Consider the following 17,138-nt stretch of genomic DNA (forward strand, 5'->3'; position numbering starts at 1 on the left):
GGGGATCTTTTTGGTTTCACTACTTTTGTACCTGATTTGTTACATAGAGTGCAGTCCACCCATCCAGCTGGTCCTATTGTAGATACATCTGCTGCAGCCCTGCTGATCTTTTTTGATCGTAAGACAGGCAAAGAATCTGTATAAGGGTTTTTTTGGCAATTTTTTACAAGACCTCACGTGCCCTCTGAAACCCTATTTCTTGCGCCCGGGCGCGCCTCAAAAATTGAGAGCACACCCACAACATGAACCCTGGGACTACAGGGCACTATGGTTTATAGTAACCTGCTTGAACTCCGCAGTCAACCCAGATATCTGCACCCACTTTGGAAATCAAATGGCTCAGTATTGGTTGACGCCCATTTGTCACTGTGCAAACAAAGACATTTGCCAACTGTTTCTTGGAATCAGTTGGGCAACCATTTCCAAGGGTTTGTGGTGTACAAGATTGTTTGGACAGTGCATTTTTTGTTACATGATACATATGAGGATCTCATTAGCCCATACTCTCTGAGAACCCATACTTTTACAGCTGCATAAAGCAGCATGGTTGATCTCAGAGATAACTGGACACAAGTGCTGAACATTATGTAGCATGTCTATCATCCCAGGTTTTCAGACACTACAGAGTGTTGGACATCCCAAGCTTTTTAGGGGGATTGTTTTTGAATGTGGGGTAGGGTGCCATTAGAGCTGGCACTGTCTTGTCAAGGCCAACATCTTTTGGTCTGAAAGAGCATCTATATACTGGCTTTTATTGGGATGCCTGCCCCCAGGTATACAAACCTCAGAGGGGTTCACTACTTAGGCCCCGTTTGGGAGCGGTGACAAAGTGTAATGTACTGCAAAAGTGTACTGCATTTTTGGCCCCAATAATGCAGTAGAGATGAAAACCCGCACTTGTAGTGTGGTACAGTTATAATCTCTGTTTTTGGTCATAATCGTTTGGCAATTCAACACCACTCGTGCTGATTTTCTCCTGACTGTGGTATGTATGTATGTATACCCACAAAACCTCTGACATCGTTCGTTCTCGATCCACACTCAAACAGACTTAACAATCTTTTATCATTAATTCACTTGCTCGGTCATCGTAACTCATCAAAAGTTGTGAACCTCATCACCAATCAACTGGAACTTTTCTCTCGTCAAGGAATCATCTTGATCATCTTTTTCATATTGTTAGCGAATTTGAAAAGATACATATCCTTTGATATTCATGAGATTGATTGAAGGAGAAACAAGGTTATCAAAGCGAGTGACAGAATTTGAGAAGCGACGAGATTGATTGAGGGAACGGTGGATTGAAGGAAGAAGTGATAAAGGTACAGTGCGATGAGGTCAATTGACAAACTAATATTGAACTCGTGGTTGTCTTCATCTTGAAGTGTGAAGGTGTTGAAGATGGGTTGATAGTGAGTTTTGTAATCGAACGGATGGAAGGAGCCGATGAATTACAAAGGGAAGGGGAAGAGATCAAATTTGACGAAGTCCCCTTTCACCGTGCGGATTTATTTTTCATAAACAGCTTTTTGTCAATTATCGCAATACCACAGTATTGTCAGATTATTGTCTAAATACTGTGGTACAATACTGCAGCAAAATAAGGTACCAAACGTGGTAAGATCATACCACTGTGGTATTGATGCGATTACGAAAATACCGCGGTAAAATAACCGCTCCCAAACGGGGCCTTAGCCAGTTGTAGGTTAAGCCTTCAGATTATTAAAGCTATCATCGCCTTCATAACTAAACCTTTTGGGAAGCCTAGCTGGCCATCAGGAACACAGCACCCACAATTCTAAGCCTTGACACATACCTTTCTTCTTTGAGAGCACCTCTGGATTAATCATTAAAGACATGAATGTAAATTTCAAGAAAATTAATGAGATCTATTGATATGATCTTGATCAAACGAGATTGCAATGTAAACTTCAAAAATAGCTTTGCGTTGAAAAATACGTCGCATGACAAAGCAAGGAAAGACAGGTGAAAAATAATGATTTGATTCCAGAGAACTTTACTTTGGCCCGTTTTTTTTGGTATTGGGAATATGATGAACAGTCTCTCAAACTATGTTTTGTTTGTGTGGTAGTTTTATTTAGATTTTTTCACCCTGTCATTTTTCAATAAGTCAGTTGAAGCAAAGGCTATGAGGATTAGAATCAGAATAGAGGGCTTACCATTCTTTCACGTACTGGTACGGAAAAAGAAGCAAAAACAAAATTAGGACCAGTTGGCAAAATGATCAGTTTGGCCAGATATCAATACTCACATCAGCAAACGATACCATGCAGACGGTCTGCCAGATTCCCAAACAAATCCGAGGTGTCACGCCGCGGTAAAGTCCTTTTAGACCACTTTCCCTGGGATGAATGCATATTAGTTTGGTGGAACTGGACCCGGAATGAACTAAAGCCTACTTGTAAATATATCCCAAAGTATTAAAGACAGTCATCTTAGCTGGACGGTTACCTGTGCCAGTTTGTTTGGCCATTGATTGCATCTCGACTCGAACCACTTCGATAGGTTGATTCCAGCAAGCTAATGCACCTCCAATCGTACTACTCGCAATCTTGTCAAACGCACTGAGTCTGTCTCCTTCTGTCTTTCCTCGGAGTGTTCGGATTTGTTGTTCGGCCAAACGGGCAAAACCCATTCGAGATCCCCAATTGGTACACTGACGGAGTGCAACGGCATTCACACCTTTGTTGATACCACGAATACCACCTTTTTTGTACATCTCAGCAAATAGTGCCATGGTCGATCTGAAGAAAAGTATCTAATTTCAGTCATCATCACATGTGGTGAGCGCAGTTAAATGCTTACGGAGGTTTGATACCAGCAGAAGCTTGTTTATGTCTAGTAATTTCGGCAGTCTTCATACAAGTGCAAAATCCTAAAGCACGAATGGTCAATCAGATAGATTCTTTATGTTTGAGATACATCATCCTCACAAGTGGTTACATACCCATGGTGGCATAAGCTTGAGTGATTCCTCCACCCATTCCACCCAGTAATCCAGCCACAGCGGGAGCGACTCCAGCCCCGACAGCTACAGTTTCAATCTCGGCGGCGGTAAAGAGTAAGACAGCACCTTTTGTCGAAGCTTCGATCCAAGCCCATGGAATCAAACCTTGATAAAAGCTATGATAAGAATATCAAATGGATTGGTTCAGATTGAATCGCCTTGTGTAACACCTGAATTACTTCTGACACGAACTAACCCCAGAACACCACCACGAGACCATACAGTTTTCAAAGCATCTACCATGGATTGTGATCGATTGGAAGCCATTTGGGTTTTCGCAACCTGGTGTAAGCATACATTGGGTCGATCGACTGTTCGAGCTAAGACCAGGATGAAACCTCCTCCCAAATTCCACTCACCTCGAGTGGTTGTCCCAAAGTGGTAACCTGTTGGCAGAACCAAATGTGAGGATAGGTGATGATGTCATGATTGGTGAGATTCTTGGTACTCACTTCAAACATGTTCATGATCCCACCCACTGCCTAGAGGCGACCAAAAGAATTGAGGATCAAGAAGGGTTCAAATCAATATAAGATGATGATGAAATGATCGATCAAATCTAACTTACCACATTCGACCAATTCACACCCCTCTTTTCTCCAGGTTTAAGTGGCGGGGCAGGTGCAGCTGGAGCCATTTTGAGTTAGTCGATATTGAGGATATGAGCTGAAAGGAAGAAGTTGTCAGAATCAAAAAAGTAAGCAAAAGTAAGACTCGAATTGAAGGAGAGATAGAAATGGAAAACAAACAGGAGAAGTTAAATATGGTCAAGAGAAATTAGAATGATCAAAGTGTATAAATAAGGATGAAGAAGAAGGAGATGGTAGGAAAAGTCAAACGATTGATTTACATAAACAGTTGATCGAGTATGTCACAGACAAAAAACACATTCATTTCTATTCAATCGTCAACATGTCACCAAATCACCAATTACTCACACACATTTCAGAATTTCAGTTGGGGTAACTTATGCCATGCTGCGTTGAGTGGGGTTCAGGAGCTGTGAGCACTGAGCAGTGGAACATGCCAAGGACGAAAACGGAACAACTGCAGTCAGAAAAACGCCATTCGAGATCTGCTAATCTCACGCTTTTGAGAACCCGGAGGATTCCTATACTCCCTGGGTCCATCGAAGTTGCTCTGCAGAGGTTGAAGTTGCTTCATCAATCAACTTGAGCTAAAGGCTTATTAAATTGTTCTGTTCGGAATGCATTGATCATGCCACTTTTCCAGTGTTCTTACTCTATCTCGTCCCTTTCGTTCTCGAACAATAGTATTCTACCCTGAACAGTATCCTCTCATGCTGAAACCAACGGCGACAAGATTTGTGATGACCTCAGGCATGCGTTGAGTCAGTACCAAGTTGAGAAAAATTTGTTGGCAGATAGGCAGCGCAGCACTCAGGTAGTCTATAGGGCACACTGACAAATCGGAATGCCTTGTGTGAAAAGTGGAAGCCCTGGTACGTTTTCAACGATGATATTCGGATGGGACTCGTGGTCGAAGAGAACACCATTGAATTGCAACGAGGGCTATTGAGGTGAATTGTCCACCTAAACCCTTCAAATCTGGGTCTTTCTTAGATTTGGGACGTCATGAAGCTAAAACCATGACGAGTCGAGCATGGCCCATTTCAATTCACTATCATCTTCATGCCTTCATGTATCCACGTTTCTCTCGACAAACGAGGGCCACGCTGAGCTTTGTTACCCATTCTCGACGGGTATCCTTAAAAGTACGCTTGGGAATTGACAAGGTGAGGAATGTCTTGAAGGTCATTTGACGCGGATACTCCCTGATTCGCCGGCTATGTCATCACATCACTCCAGTATACGGATTCCACCCTATAGCTCAGGTAAGAATTCGCTATCACTGATGCCTGGTCTGAGATATCTTGAAAGACCTTGATTCGATCAGTAAACGGAGTAGCAGACCACTTGTAACTACCCCCTGAGCTTAGAGCAAGAAAAAGCCCTGCTGAGCACCAATGCCACGACTCTACATTTTTTCTTCATTGAATCCTATATAAGACTTGATAATTGGATATCATGTTCTCCGCTTATACTCGAAACATTCACTTTGTACTATAGCACATTTTATCTTTACCTCATCTTGCTTGACGCACCTTTGTTTTTAATTGTTTTTCCATTCGATTGATTTTTCATTACATTCTTCAAAATGTCCACCAGATCCTACACCTCTACATCATCCATGATCCTCGTCATCTGTTGCTTGTTTTTCACTGTAGTTCAAGCCAATTGGGATGAAGCTACAGGTTTTGTTCATGATCATAAGGTCTCTCCAGGATGGATGGCAAAAAACCCACGTGAGGATATTTCTTATCTGTTGTTTTTTCAGTAGGATATATACTTTTCTTTTAATTATAGAATCACTGATCTTCCTTGATTTTTTCATTTGATTCCCCTCCAGCGAAATCTTGCTCTAAAAATATCCAATTGGCTGAGTGTTCGCATAACACCCGTAATGCATTCCCCAACGGTAAGTCAATATCTCTCTGGGATTCCCTTAGTCAGAGGAATTATATTCTCATCATCCTTCATCACGTCCGTCGATCAATCCGGGAAATTAGTTCAATTCATGGCAGTCTTCACTGTTGACCACTCTAAAGATACATACCACGGTTGTGTAAGTTATCATAAATTGAATCATGTTGTGTCCATAAACTTTCAAACCGTTCTCTTCTCGATAATCTTACTGATCTTGATTTCGATTCTAGTCGTATGGATCTTGTTGTTACTTTTCAGCATTTCCACCGGTCACTGAACTTGTGTCGGACCCTACTAACTCACACATCTTTGTCTGGCAGTTGAGTGACCGAATTTATTCCGCTTCTCATGTGAATTGCCAAGTTCTGACAATGGTATTATCTCGCTCTTCCCCTTAACCAGTAATCTTGGAGGCTTCAAAGGCTGTAAGTGAACTTTTCGAGCATCTACTGTCTTTTGGATCCAGAGTGTCAATGGACTCCTCAGATGTATTTCTTCATCTACTGGAACTAATCCAATCTTCTTATCTTGTGACTAATAGTAGGAACTAATCCGATAGCTAATCCTCAAACTGGAACTTTCGGATACGAAGATGGAACGACTGGAAAATATATAGATGGACCTCCAAACAGAGCAACTTATCAAGCAGGTCATGATAGTAAATATCCAGGATTCAAACTTCCACCTGCATGGCCAGCAACTATGCCAATGCCAGCACAAAAGAATGCACACCCATCCTGTGGTAAACCAGGTGAACCGAATAAAGATCCTAATCCTACTGGAAAACCTGGAGGAGGTCAATCTGCAAAACCTAATGAAGTTGAATCAAAATCAAAACAAACTAGTTCAAAATCAACTCCAACCAAAAAAGATTCTGAAAAACGTCATCAAATTAATCTTGAATAAAATTTTAAAGCAAATAAAAACTATGTACTTTCTTTTTTCAATTTTCTTCTATTACCATTTCGACATTTCATGCACTGAGATCAGTTTAGTTAACATACACCTTGAAGGAATCTTTTGTTTGTATTGTTGACTATTTTGTTTGTATATACTTCTCGGGATATGAAGTGGTTTTTTTTCTTCAAAGACCGTCATACTAGAAGAAGCTTTTTCGTTTGTTCTTTTGCATCAGATTCTTTTGAAATTTTTGAAAAAATTATCATTCATTTGTTTTATATGTTTTTTTTCGTTTTATACTCAAAGATACGTCAAAGAAGAAATTGACGATGATAGCCTGAAACAAATGAAATTTGAGATTAAACATATCAAGTTTATCAACAATTTGGTATTTGTTGACCATGTAGAAGTTTACACCATTTCTCATCCTCTCCTTCACCAAGTTATGCAAATGCCAAATGAAAAAGAATACCAAAATTCAGTGAGCTGTTAAGGATCAATCGATGTGCTTTGTGTAGTGCGTGGTACTATGTAGTAGCATACTGTGTGTAAGTATCCTACTATCATGATGTAAACAATGTTAATTTTTCTTGAATCAAGTCAAAAAAAATTCAACATCAAACCACAAAACCACAATTATATACCAACTTGAACCAATCATCAAAAATGTCAGATTTTATATTCACAATCGAAAGTGACGAAGAAGAAAAAGCAGAAGAAATCAAAGTAGATTCAACCAAGAACAAAAAAATAAAAAAACATCAACGTATTAATAAAGAAATTGAAGATGAACCAATCTCTGTCATGAATCCTGGTTTCTTTTTTGATGGACTTGGAAATGATGATGAAATCGTATACCAAAATAAAGGAGATCACCCTCATGTTCGTTTGTTTCTACTGAACTATACTCGATTTTAGATTATATCTATACTTACTGTTCTCTTTTTCTTGGAATATAGTCTCGGGCTAAAGATGATCCAATCGATTTATTCAAAAAGAAGAATGCACCACCACGAGTTTCAATTGATGAGATTATTGCACGTCATAAGAAGCCTGATGAAGGAATAGTCGATCTAGATAAAGCACTTGAAGACTGGAAAAGCGAAGATGATGAGGCTAGTTACTCGGATGAAAATGATTCTGATGACAATTCTTCTGATGATGAAGTAGATGCGGAAGTAGATGGAGAAGATGATGGGGAAGATGATGGAGTGTTGGAACCTGTTGATGAATCAGATGATGAGGCTGAAGAAATTGACGTTGAATCAGATGAACAAGAAGGTAGTAGTGATGGTCAAGAATCAGAAGAAGACGAGGAGAATAATAAGGAACCTATCGAGAAAGATACCGCTAGTGACACAGAAAACCAAGCCGCTGTTTCTGCATATTTTGATCAAACCGTCGTTGCATTTGATCCACCCACAAAAGAAGAACTCGATAAAGACTCTCATGGTTTGTTTGTCTCTCTAATCATGATATCTGAAAAAATACCATAAGTGCTAATCAACACCTTCATTTTCGAAAACAGATCAGCCATTTTCTTCTCTACCCGGTGGATCAAGTCTCAGTCGACCTATCTTGTTAGGATTGTCATCTATGTCTGTCACCACGCCAACCCCCATCCAAAGGCAAACGATTCCACTGGCTCTTCTTGGAAAAGACCTTGTCTGTTCATCTATGACTGGTTCAGGAAAGACTCTAGGTTATCTGGTACCGATCTTTGAGCGACTCATGTGGCGAGATAAGAAAGGCGGAGGCAAAACACGGGTCATGATTCTGACACCTACTCGGGAGTTGGCGGTTCAAGTTTATCAAGTAGGAAAATCGCTAGCCAGGTATACCGACTTGACATTCTCACTTTGCGTGGGTGGTATGAATCTGAGGACGCAAGAAGCTGAATTAAGAGAGCGGCCTGAAATCGTTGTCGGAACACCTGGTCGAGTCATTGATCATGTCCGAAATACTAGAGGATTCTCATTGGATACACTCGAGATCTTGGTTATTGATGAAGCGGATCGGATATTGGAGGAAGGTTTCCGGGATGAATTAGAAGAAATCATCAGCAATTGTCCTCGGTCAAGACAAACCATGCTTTTCTCGGCAACCGTGAGCGAATCAGTAGCTGATCTTGCCAGACTATCGCTTGAAAAGCCAATTCGAATCAAAATCGATCCTCCCAAATCAACTGCCACCGGTTTAACTCAAGAGTTTCTCAGAGTTCGAGACGATCAATTGTTAAAAAAGGGTGCAGGAGTAGCTGATATACAAAGAGAAGCTATCTTGGTAACTCTTTGCAAGGCTTCATCTTTTAGTAAAGGACGTACTATCATCTTCTTTCGAAGTAAAGTTGGTGCACATCGAATGAAAGTGACTTTTTCTTTATTTGGACTGAAGGCTGCCGAACTTCATGGTAATTTAACTCAGGAACAACGGATGAGTTCTTTACAAGATTTCAAAGATGGAAAGGTCTCTTACCTTTTAGCCACTGATCTGGCTAGTCGTGGTTTAGATATCAAAGGAGTGGAGCGAGTAATCAATTATGAAACTCCAAATCAATATGACGTTTATCTGCATCGGATTGGGCGAACGGCTAGAGCTGGAAAGAAGGGTAGTGCTTTGACTTTAGTGGGAGAATCTGATCGAAAGCTGGTTAAGGAGGCTCGACGAAATTGTCAAGGTACAATCAAACAACGTAAGATTGATCCGAAAATCGTTCAAGATGTTAGTAAAGAACTCGCTCGATTACAGTCATCGATTGCCACCATCTTAGAAGATGAACAGGAAGAAAAAGTTTTGAAGAAAACTGAGATGGAATTGAAGAAGGGTCAAAATCTTATCGAGCACGATGATGAGATTAAAAGTCGGCCAGCTCGAACATGGTTTCAGAGTGAATCAGACAAAAAGAAATCTAAAGGTAAGCTTCTCAATCCTTCCTTGTCTTCCATGTTTAGAGTTTGGGCGCATGGATGACTTCATCTGACTGTGTATTCTTTATGTTTCGAATCAGATGTTGGAACATCTGCTCACACAGCGAATTTTACGAAAACCAAGGATAGCAAAGGCACTAAACGGGATAAATTCGATGGACTCTCAAGAGCACAAAAACGTCGAAAGATGGCCAATGAAGAAGATGCACAAGAAAGATTACAACCTGTGATCAATTCATCCATCAGAGCAGCTAAGAAAGCACAAAGACCTGTGAAGATCGGTATGGAACAAGAATCTTATAAAACTCTTAATGCCAAGAAAAAATCAAAAAGTAAACCCAAAAAAGGTAAAAGTAGTTTTAGTAATGATTTAGGTGAAAAGAAATCGGTTAAATCTTCTTCTAAACCTTCACCTCGTCTCAATAAAAAGATCACTGGGTCTAGTGGTAAACCTCAGAAAGGAGGCAAGCGTGGAAAGCGATAGATTTTTTTGTCTTGATATCTTTTTACATTCATTGAATTAGTCACAGAACTTATTTTATATTTTGTATTTGATCACTCTATTAACAATAAGGAATAGTTACGTTGTTGCAATCATAGTGGCTTCAAACGTGATTTATCGTACTCGTTGCTCATGTATTATCACTACGTCAGAAAAAACGAGCTGCAAGTTACCTGCCTAGCTCTACGAGTCATGCGATGCTGAACTCAAATCATCCCTGATATTCATGCCATGACACCATGAAATCAGAGAGAGGAAGAGTGGATGTATCAAATTGGGAGAACTGTGAGAATTCTTGAAGCTCAGTGCAGGTTGGTATATGACATGCGCCCGTCGGAGAACCCTCTTGCCTACATTATACAAACTAGTTTCCACCTCGAACAATAGCAAATGAGAAAGGCAGGAACAGATGAAAAGATATACACATGATGAAAGCAAGAATTAAAGTTGTTTGCGTTTCCGAGCAGTACGCTGGTATGGCCGAAGTACCCATTCCTGATCTGCTTCCTTCTGTTCAAGTGTTCCTTGTCGAATTTCATAAGCTACGAGGCAGAAATTAAAAGAAAAGGTCAGTTATGGTAAAAGTCAGTAAAAAACGACAAGCTGCTAAAGCTTACGTCGCATGTCAAATCTTGGTCCAACCTCAGCTAATTGTACTTCTTTATGGGATGTCTTGACAAATACGTGATGCCTATATTTAAGAAACGAGCTTTAGATTATTAGCAAGTATGAAAGAGTGAGTGGATACGAAACAATCACAAACCTGAAAGAGATGAAATCCGCTTGATTTGAAAAGGTCATTACCCGTTTACTTTCTTCCTTTGGTACAGGAAACAAATATTTCAAAACACTCATGATCCGAGATCCTAGTTTAGTACCAAAGCCATCAAAGACTAAATGAGGATACTGTTCGCTAACAGTCGAAGTACTTCCACTAGGTACATCGTGTCTTAAAACCACATTATGAAGTGTAAAGAGAACAGTTGGACCATGTGGAAAATGTGAGACTACTAATGCATCCGGTATACCTCGATGTTCATGAACGATAAGGAGATCTGTGATGGCATTTGCTCTACAAGCTGCTGCGATTTCACCCATTACGTAGGTCCCTCTATTGACACGATGTGCATTTGGAAAGATTAAACGCATTTCCTAAATTCATTTTGGTTTAAGAATGAATGTATTTTAATCAGTATTATGTTACTCTTAATTGCGCATTTCGGTAAAGCTGAATATAGGAAAATGTGGGAAAAGATTGGAAAACAAACTTTTGAAAATTGTAGTAATTTGCTACTAGGATTACGTGAAGTGGTGATTAAGATTTTAGGATCATCGATTCCCGCTCGGTCATATTCATCATCAACATGTGTGAGTGGTTCTATAGACATAAAACCAAGGTTTTTTAAAAAAACCGAATAAATCAGTTCAGTGATCAATTCCGAAAAACAAAAAATGTTCACTAACCTGAATCACCCACATCCTTTCCCATAGCTTCTCTTAATTCATCTAATTCTTTTTTAAGTGATTCTGGCACTGGTTTTCCTTTAGCCAAAGCATCTTTAATAGCTTGTTTCTTTTCCCATATCTGTCGTTCTCTTGCTTCATGTGCTTTCTTATAAAGGAATTCCCTTCTTTGACGAGTTTGACGTTTAAGCTTTGTGTTTTGTCAAAAAGGTATCAGTTAGTTATTTATTCTGATTGCTGGATGATGATGAATGTTAGACTTACCATTGTGAATTGATGTTGGGTGTTGATTCAAGTTGTTGAATATGGTTCGCAATGTTTTTGAAAAAAATTAGAAATGTCTTGTACAGCCTGTAGCTCGGGTCGGACCACACAAGAAGTTTTTAGCCCACACAGTCTCACAGAGCGTGATAGTGAGAGTGAAAGGTATGTGACATGTGATAACCATAGGATTATGGAAAGTGACAGATTTTGAGACCAGGTTGGCGACTTTAAAATTGAAAAAGATGACTAAGATCCAATCCAAATCATCACTCAAACCAAATAGTAAACCATCAAAACGAAAAGAAATCGAAAAACTATCATCAGATTCAGAACCAACATCTGACGAGGATTCAGATCAAGATCAAGAAATCAACCAACAATTATTAGATGTATTAGCTCAACGTACTTTATCATTTCTAGCATTAGATGAACCATCTACTTCTAATCAAACTACATCAAAGAGAAAACGAAAAGAATTGAAGGATGAAGATGAAGAATGGACGGGTATTGATGATGAGACAATACCATTGGATGACGACTTAGAAGACGACCAGGACACAGATCAGAGTGAAAGTGAAGGATATTCAGATCTGGGTGAAAGTGATCGTGATGATGAATTGGACGATGGTGAAGGTAAGCTTCGAATGCTCAAAATTTGAAGATTTACGAAGCCAATATGTCTTACAAAGCTCATGATTTCACTTGACCGCTTTGCCCACGATCTCAGACCTCTTGAAAACATCATGCAAAGTTTCTAAGCCACCGGAGGACGCAGAGGTCATTGTCTTTCAAGATCCATCACGTTCAGCTCCAGTCAATCATGATCTTGTATCACTCAATTCAGATAGGAAATCATTCATGGTAAGTCATCGTGCCACTAATTGACCAACATCACCTCATACGACAACTGATTCACCTTGAATTGAGCTTTTAGGCTTCTTTACTCAAAAAACAGAACGCCCCAGTCATTGCAGATGCTAAAAACAACAAAAAATCTAGCAAAGAGGACAGTGAAGAAGCGTGAGAACTGTTTTGCTACCCTGAAGGGGATTTCGGATCGCTTTTCATTTGTGGTGATGGAATGATATATTGACAGTACCGTCCCTTTGATCACAGTCATCTTCGATCACTCGACAGGTCACTCGCAAACCTAATCACAACACTCTCTGCACCTAAATCAAAGGCAATTCAACTAGACGCGATTCTCTCAACTGATCTTCCACCTCCTCTCAATCCCGCCAAGGCTGCACGCCATCCTCGTAGGGTCAGACAAGAGTTAGCACGTGCAGAACTACGACGGAGTCAAGCTGCTGACCGAGAAGCAACGATGGGAAACATTGTTCGAGCTTCTAGTAGTAAGACTACTACTAAACGTCAAAAGAGGATGGAGGATGGTACAGAAGATCGAGAGAGACGGGAGAGACGGGCTCGGTTGGATAGAGGTATTGGTAAAGGGAATGGGGGGATGATTAAGCTTAGTGCTAGAGAGGTTAAGATGGTTTCAAAAGGAGATGGTTTTTCGAGTAGGGGCAAGAGTTCTGGTAAACGACGATGATCTAAGACCGCTCTTGACATTCACACATCAAGCTTCCTCCCTCATGAGTGGTTGTGTCTATGAGGCTTCAGACGATATTGTCTTGTTTGCATGAATTGTAATTCTTTTTTCGCCGTATATATAGAGACAAACTTTCAAGCTATTCATTCCATTTTTTAAACTTCTATCTACAATATATTACAAAGATAGGTGCTCAGATCACGTTATAAGATTTTACTTAATCGTCAAGATCAGCAGCCGTACAAAACTTGGTGACTTCATCAGGTACTCGAACAGGTGTTGAGGTTAAAGATGCGATTTGCATGGCTACTCCTGCTGCTTGATGCCATTGAGTTTGATCTGATAATAACCAAACTCCTGGATTGTTGGCTACGAATCTTACTCGGATCCAACCGTCTTTTGGTAATAAGAATGTATCCGATCTGTTGATCAAACATGAGTCGAAACAAATTGATCAGAGTCTTACTTTTGACGTGGGCTCACACCCTGGTGGTAGAGGTGAAAAGAGAATTTAGGAAAATACGTACTGCATCAGTCTTGATTGTGTCTGGCGCCGTACACGGCGGTAGAGTTTATCATAAGAGGGCAAAGACTTTTGTTGATACTTCTTGGCACGTGCAGCCTGTGGTACGGATCCCACTGTGTTGTAAGCGCCTTTGGTTTGAGATGATGATCCTTGTGACATGTCAGCTGGAGGCGGAACCGGAGGGGAAGTGACTGTTGGAGAACCTTGAGTACCTCTAGTAGTAGAAGTTGGTGATGTGGAGGAGCCTGCTGTAGATGATCCATTATTTGCAGCTAGTACTGGCAATAGAGGTGAAGCACTTGGTGACAATTGAACAGGAGCCACTGAAAATCACGCAGTAAGAAATGAGTAAGCATTCAAAAGAAAAGTTTCTCAGGAAGGATTTTCAAGTTGAAAGGCAGTCGACAACTTACTGGGATTTGGATTTGTAGAATTATTGATTCCTGTGTTTGGCTTGATTCCATTGTATTTTCCATTTCCAACTTCAATAACCCAGGGTCGATGTCCATGTAATGTAAAGGGAAAGTTACCTATAAGATGAGAAAGATCATTTGGTAAGAAAATATATCTATAATAAAAGATTGAATTTTGCGGGCAAGGATGAATGAGGGATTTACCTCCACTGAAGTTTTCTATTATCAATTCAACTACTTCTGCTTTATCATGAGATATGACAAACTGTGAGTCGGTGATAGATGCACCTATTTGATTGCTTCCTAAGTTCTTTGACAGTGATGTGGTGTGGTGTACTGGCTCCCAAGCCTGAAGGATTGCAAATAGGACCACATATCAGTAGATACTCTTAGATGCTATTGAAATAAAGAGATACTCACAGTTGAATTGATGAGCCCAACTACAGATCGAAAATGTGTATGAGATGTCAGCATGGCTCAAGGATATGTTCAGAAAATTGGTTCTTACGAAGGCTTCCGTCTTGTGCTTTATTGAAACCAACATCCAAAAGATAAGTTCTGTAGAAGTTGGAAAAAGAGTTATGAGCTTCCCATGAATGAAAATCTCAACTCTCAAAGATCTTAACGTACCGGGTAGGTGATGGTGGATCAAATGGTACCAAAGGACGAAGTTGATCAAGATTCAAATCAACAGCTGAGCTTGGTGAAGGTTCTCCTTCTTTAGGTAACTCGGCACGTAGATCCCCATATTGTACAACTATATAAACCAGATAGTCGTCAGCTGTATTTCTTCAAATAAGGTAGGGTCAAGTGATTGAGGGAAATGATCACTCACTTCCCAATATCTTGAATCTTGAATTTGGTGAATTATACTGTTCATGAAGTTAACGGTAAAAAGCAGTGTAAGAGGATAAGATATCTTTGCTGAGCCATGATCAAACGTACTCTGAATTGATCATTAACGATTGTTGCACGCATCCAAAATGCTTTTGCTGATGTTTGATCAGCTGTAAGTTCGACGCTATATCTCTGACCTGGATAAAGTGTTATTCCACCAGTGAAAGTGATAGGCACAACTTCTACACCATTTGCTTCGATGACAGTCAAGTTATGAGAATCAACGCTGAAGCGAATAGGCGCAAAAGATCCTGCATTGATTAATCTCAGTCGATATCTAAATTCAAGAATTTCAAAAGATACATCAGAAGGATTTCATAAACAAGTGAAGAATTATATATGGTTTTAAATAACTTACTTTTTTTTAGCTTCAACTGTTAACCGATAGTATGAGGGGGGTGGACGGCGAACATCTGGTAGATGGTCATATTGCCCAATCCCGTTGATGGTTCCGCTATCGGGAACAGGTTCATTGATGATATCACCATTTATACCGGATGGCTTAAATTCCAAAAAGGATAATATCCAATATTAGTGGATATAAAGCAACACATCACGAAAATTATGCGACTCACAGAAAGGTATGATTCCAACAGATCAGTAGAAGTGGCATGATACAAGTCACTCAAATGAAGCACCACTTCTTCATCATAACTGCTGTTACTAGCTGTCCTTGGATGAACGATAAACCCACCCGAGATCCCATCACTAGTTTGAGCATTATAACCAGCATGCCAATAAGTTGTTCCAGAAAACTCTCCTGGTCGAAAGGTGTAGGTCATTGATTCTCCTGCAGGAATACCGCACTCGCTTACACCCCTAACACCATCAAAATAACTAGTTCCAACTTGAAAGAGACCATGCCAGGTGATGGATGTAGTATTGACAGCCATATTTTGAACGCGTATGACTACCAAATCATCCTGGTTGACTTCAATGATCGGACCGGGATATTGACCTGGAGAGGAGGTAAACAAAATTATGAGAAATGCGAGTTTTAGCTTATCATGTTGACAATGTTAGCAGGATAATTCAAGAGTGTTACAGACCATTTACAACTAGCATGTCCTTTTCAAATCCATCTGGTTTTCCAAGTCGCTCATCAATCACAAAATCAAATTGTCTAGTTTGAGCTCTTTCCCCTCTGATTGTACCCACAATAGATTGTTTTTCAGTAGGAGTAATCACAGGAGTAGAATTAATTCGATTCCTTCTTTCTTCTTGAATTGCAGCATTTCTAAGACCAATAATGATTGCAGCCACAAGTGCAGCAATCACAATTGATAATAAAATAAATCCAGATAAGATTTGAAACCATCCACGTTTTCGAATCACTTGACGAAATCGAGATGAGATCGTAAAAGATTGTCCGTATGTTTGATCAGATCTATTAGCATGAGCTGATGGACTTGTTCCTTCTTCACTTGCTTCTGTGTATGTGAGATCATCTTGGATCGTACCAAGTTGACTTCCAGAACCTTCAGATCGACTATGCTGAGATCCTGAACCGGCGTCAGATCCACTATGATGAGAAGCTGAGCCGGATTCTGAAATAGCTTTAGACTTTTCAGTCTTTCTACTGAAGATAGATTTCCTTCTTTTTACCGAATGGTTCGATTGCGAATCAGTTTGTGAGGATGATCCTGGCATGGTGTCTGGTTGATCAGAAGGTAGGAATGGAGGACGAACAACCATGATAGTATTTTATATCTCTATATCTAAATTTTGTCGATTGATAATCAATGTATAATTCTCTAGGAGATGAAAAGAAATCAATGAAATTGATTGGTGTGATTCGAATGATTGAAATTAACAAAAATTGTCCTATTGTCCGAATCTTGTGATGTAAAAAGAAAGTTATCCAGATAATCTGTTAAATAAATTTAAGCGTCCAAGATAAATAGAACAAGAATTGTATAGGTTGAATAGTAAGTAAAATTTTCAAAGGAAGAACAAAATAAAATAAAATAAAAATGAAAGAAATTTGGTAAGTGAGAAAAAATGGACAAGAGAAAGTGAAGCGGTTTTGAGATTAAATTTGAAGTGAAAGTTTCAAGAGTAGAAAAATCTGATACTTTAATTTGATGCCAAAAATGGCTTCAGATGGGATCAAACAATGCTTCCTCGGAGGATATGGAGGAAAGAACAGATGCAT

General features: G+C 39.7%; 6 protein-coding genes across 6 annotated transcripts; 3 read left to right on the forward strand and 3 right to left on the reverse strand.

Annotated features, from left to right (window-relative positions):
* Positions 1-2,245: 2,245 nt before the first annotated feature.
* MELLADRAFT_36547 (uncharacterized protein) lies at positions 2,246-3,665 on the reverse strand (the record flags this gene model as incomplete). Its single annotated transcript, XM_007410841.1, has 8 exons — positions 2,246-2,363; positions 2,421-2,765; positions 2,827-2,896; positions 2,969-3,144; positions 3,225-3,310; positions 3,388-3,414; positions 3,481-3,510; positions 3,597-3,665. The coding sequence occupies 8 exons, from the start codon at positions 3,663-3,665 to the stop codon at positions 2,246-2,248; spliced, it is 921 nt and encodes a 306-aa protein (XP_007410903.1).
* Positions 3,666-5,206: 1,541 nt separating this feature from the next.
* Positions 5,207-6,441, forward strand: MELLADRAFT_107296 (uncharacterized protein; the record flags this gene model as incomplete). Its single annotated transcript, XM_007410804.1, has 6 exons — positions 5,207-5,354; positions 5,459-5,527; positions 5,619-5,674; positions 5,766-5,854; positions 5,938-5,960; positions 6,077-6,441. The coding sequence occupies 6 exons, from the start codon at positions 5,207-5,209 to the stop codon at positions 6,439-6,441; spliced, it is 750 nt and encodes a 249-aa protein (XP_007410866.1).
* Positions 6,442-7,963: 1,522 nt separating this feature from the next.
* Positions 7,964-9,985, forward strand: MELLADRAFT_43753 (uncharacterized protein; the record flags this gene model as incomplete). Its single annotated transcript, XM_007410805.1, has 2 exons — positions 7,964-9,349; positions 9,443-9,985. The coding sequence occupies 2 exons, from the start codon at positions 8,032-8,034 to the stop codon at positions 9,844-9,846; spliced, it is 1,722 nt and encodes a 573-aa protein (XP_007410867.1).
* Positions 9,986-10,305: 320 nt separating this feature from the next.
* Positions 10,306-11,595, reverse strand: MELLADRAFT_63883 (uncharacterized protein; the record flags this gene model as incomplete). Its single annotated transcript, XM_007410840.1, has 6 exons — positions 10,306-10,406; positions 10,482-10,555; positions 10,628-11,016; positions 11,133-11,242; positions 11,329-11,518; positions 11,593-11,595. 6 exons carry the CDS (start codon positions 11,593-11,595, stop codon positions 10,306-10,308), a joined length of 867 nt encoding a protein of 288 aa, XP_007410902.1.
* Positions 11,596-11,834: 239 nt separating this feature from the next.
* On the forward strand, positions 11,835-13,147 carry MELLADRAFT_107299 (uncharacterized protein; the record flags this gene model as incomplete). The annotated part of the gene is made up of 4 exons (XM_007410806.1): positions 11,835-12,225; positions 12,320-12,453; positions 12,527-12,612; positions 12,709-13,147. 4 exons carry the CDS (start codon positions 11,835-11,837, stop codon positions 13,145-13,147), a joined length of 1,050 nt encoding a protein of 349 aa, XP_007410868.1.
* A 217-nt stretch (positions 13,148-13,364) lies between these two features.
* MELLADRAFT_87731 (multi-copper oxidase laccase-like protein) lies at positions 13,365-16,678 on the reverse strand (the record flags this gene model as incomplete). The annotated part of the gene is made up of 13 exons (XM_007410839.1): positions 13,365-13,569; positions 13,614-13,625; positions 13,675-13,996; positions 14,087-14,203; positions 14,291-14,435; positions 14,507-14,526; positions 14,595-14,644; positions 14,717-14,843; positions 14,922-14,958; positions 15,032-15,260; positions 15,342-15,484; positions 15,559-15,941; positions 16,033-16,678. 13 exons carry the CDS (start codon positions 16,676-16,678, stop codon positions 13,365-13,367), a joined length of 2,436 nt encoding a protein of 811 aa, XP_007410901.1.
* Positions 16,679-17,138: the final 460 nt, after the last annotated feature.

This window comes from Melampsora larici-populina (genome assembly GCF_000204055.1).
Source record: "Melampsora larici-populina 98AG31 unplaced genomic scaffold MELLAscaffold_22, whole genome shotgun sequence".
NCBI classification, from domain to species: Eukaryota; Fungi; Basidiomycota; class Pucciniomycetes; order Pucciniales; family Melampsoraceae; genus Melampsora; species Melampsora laricis-populina.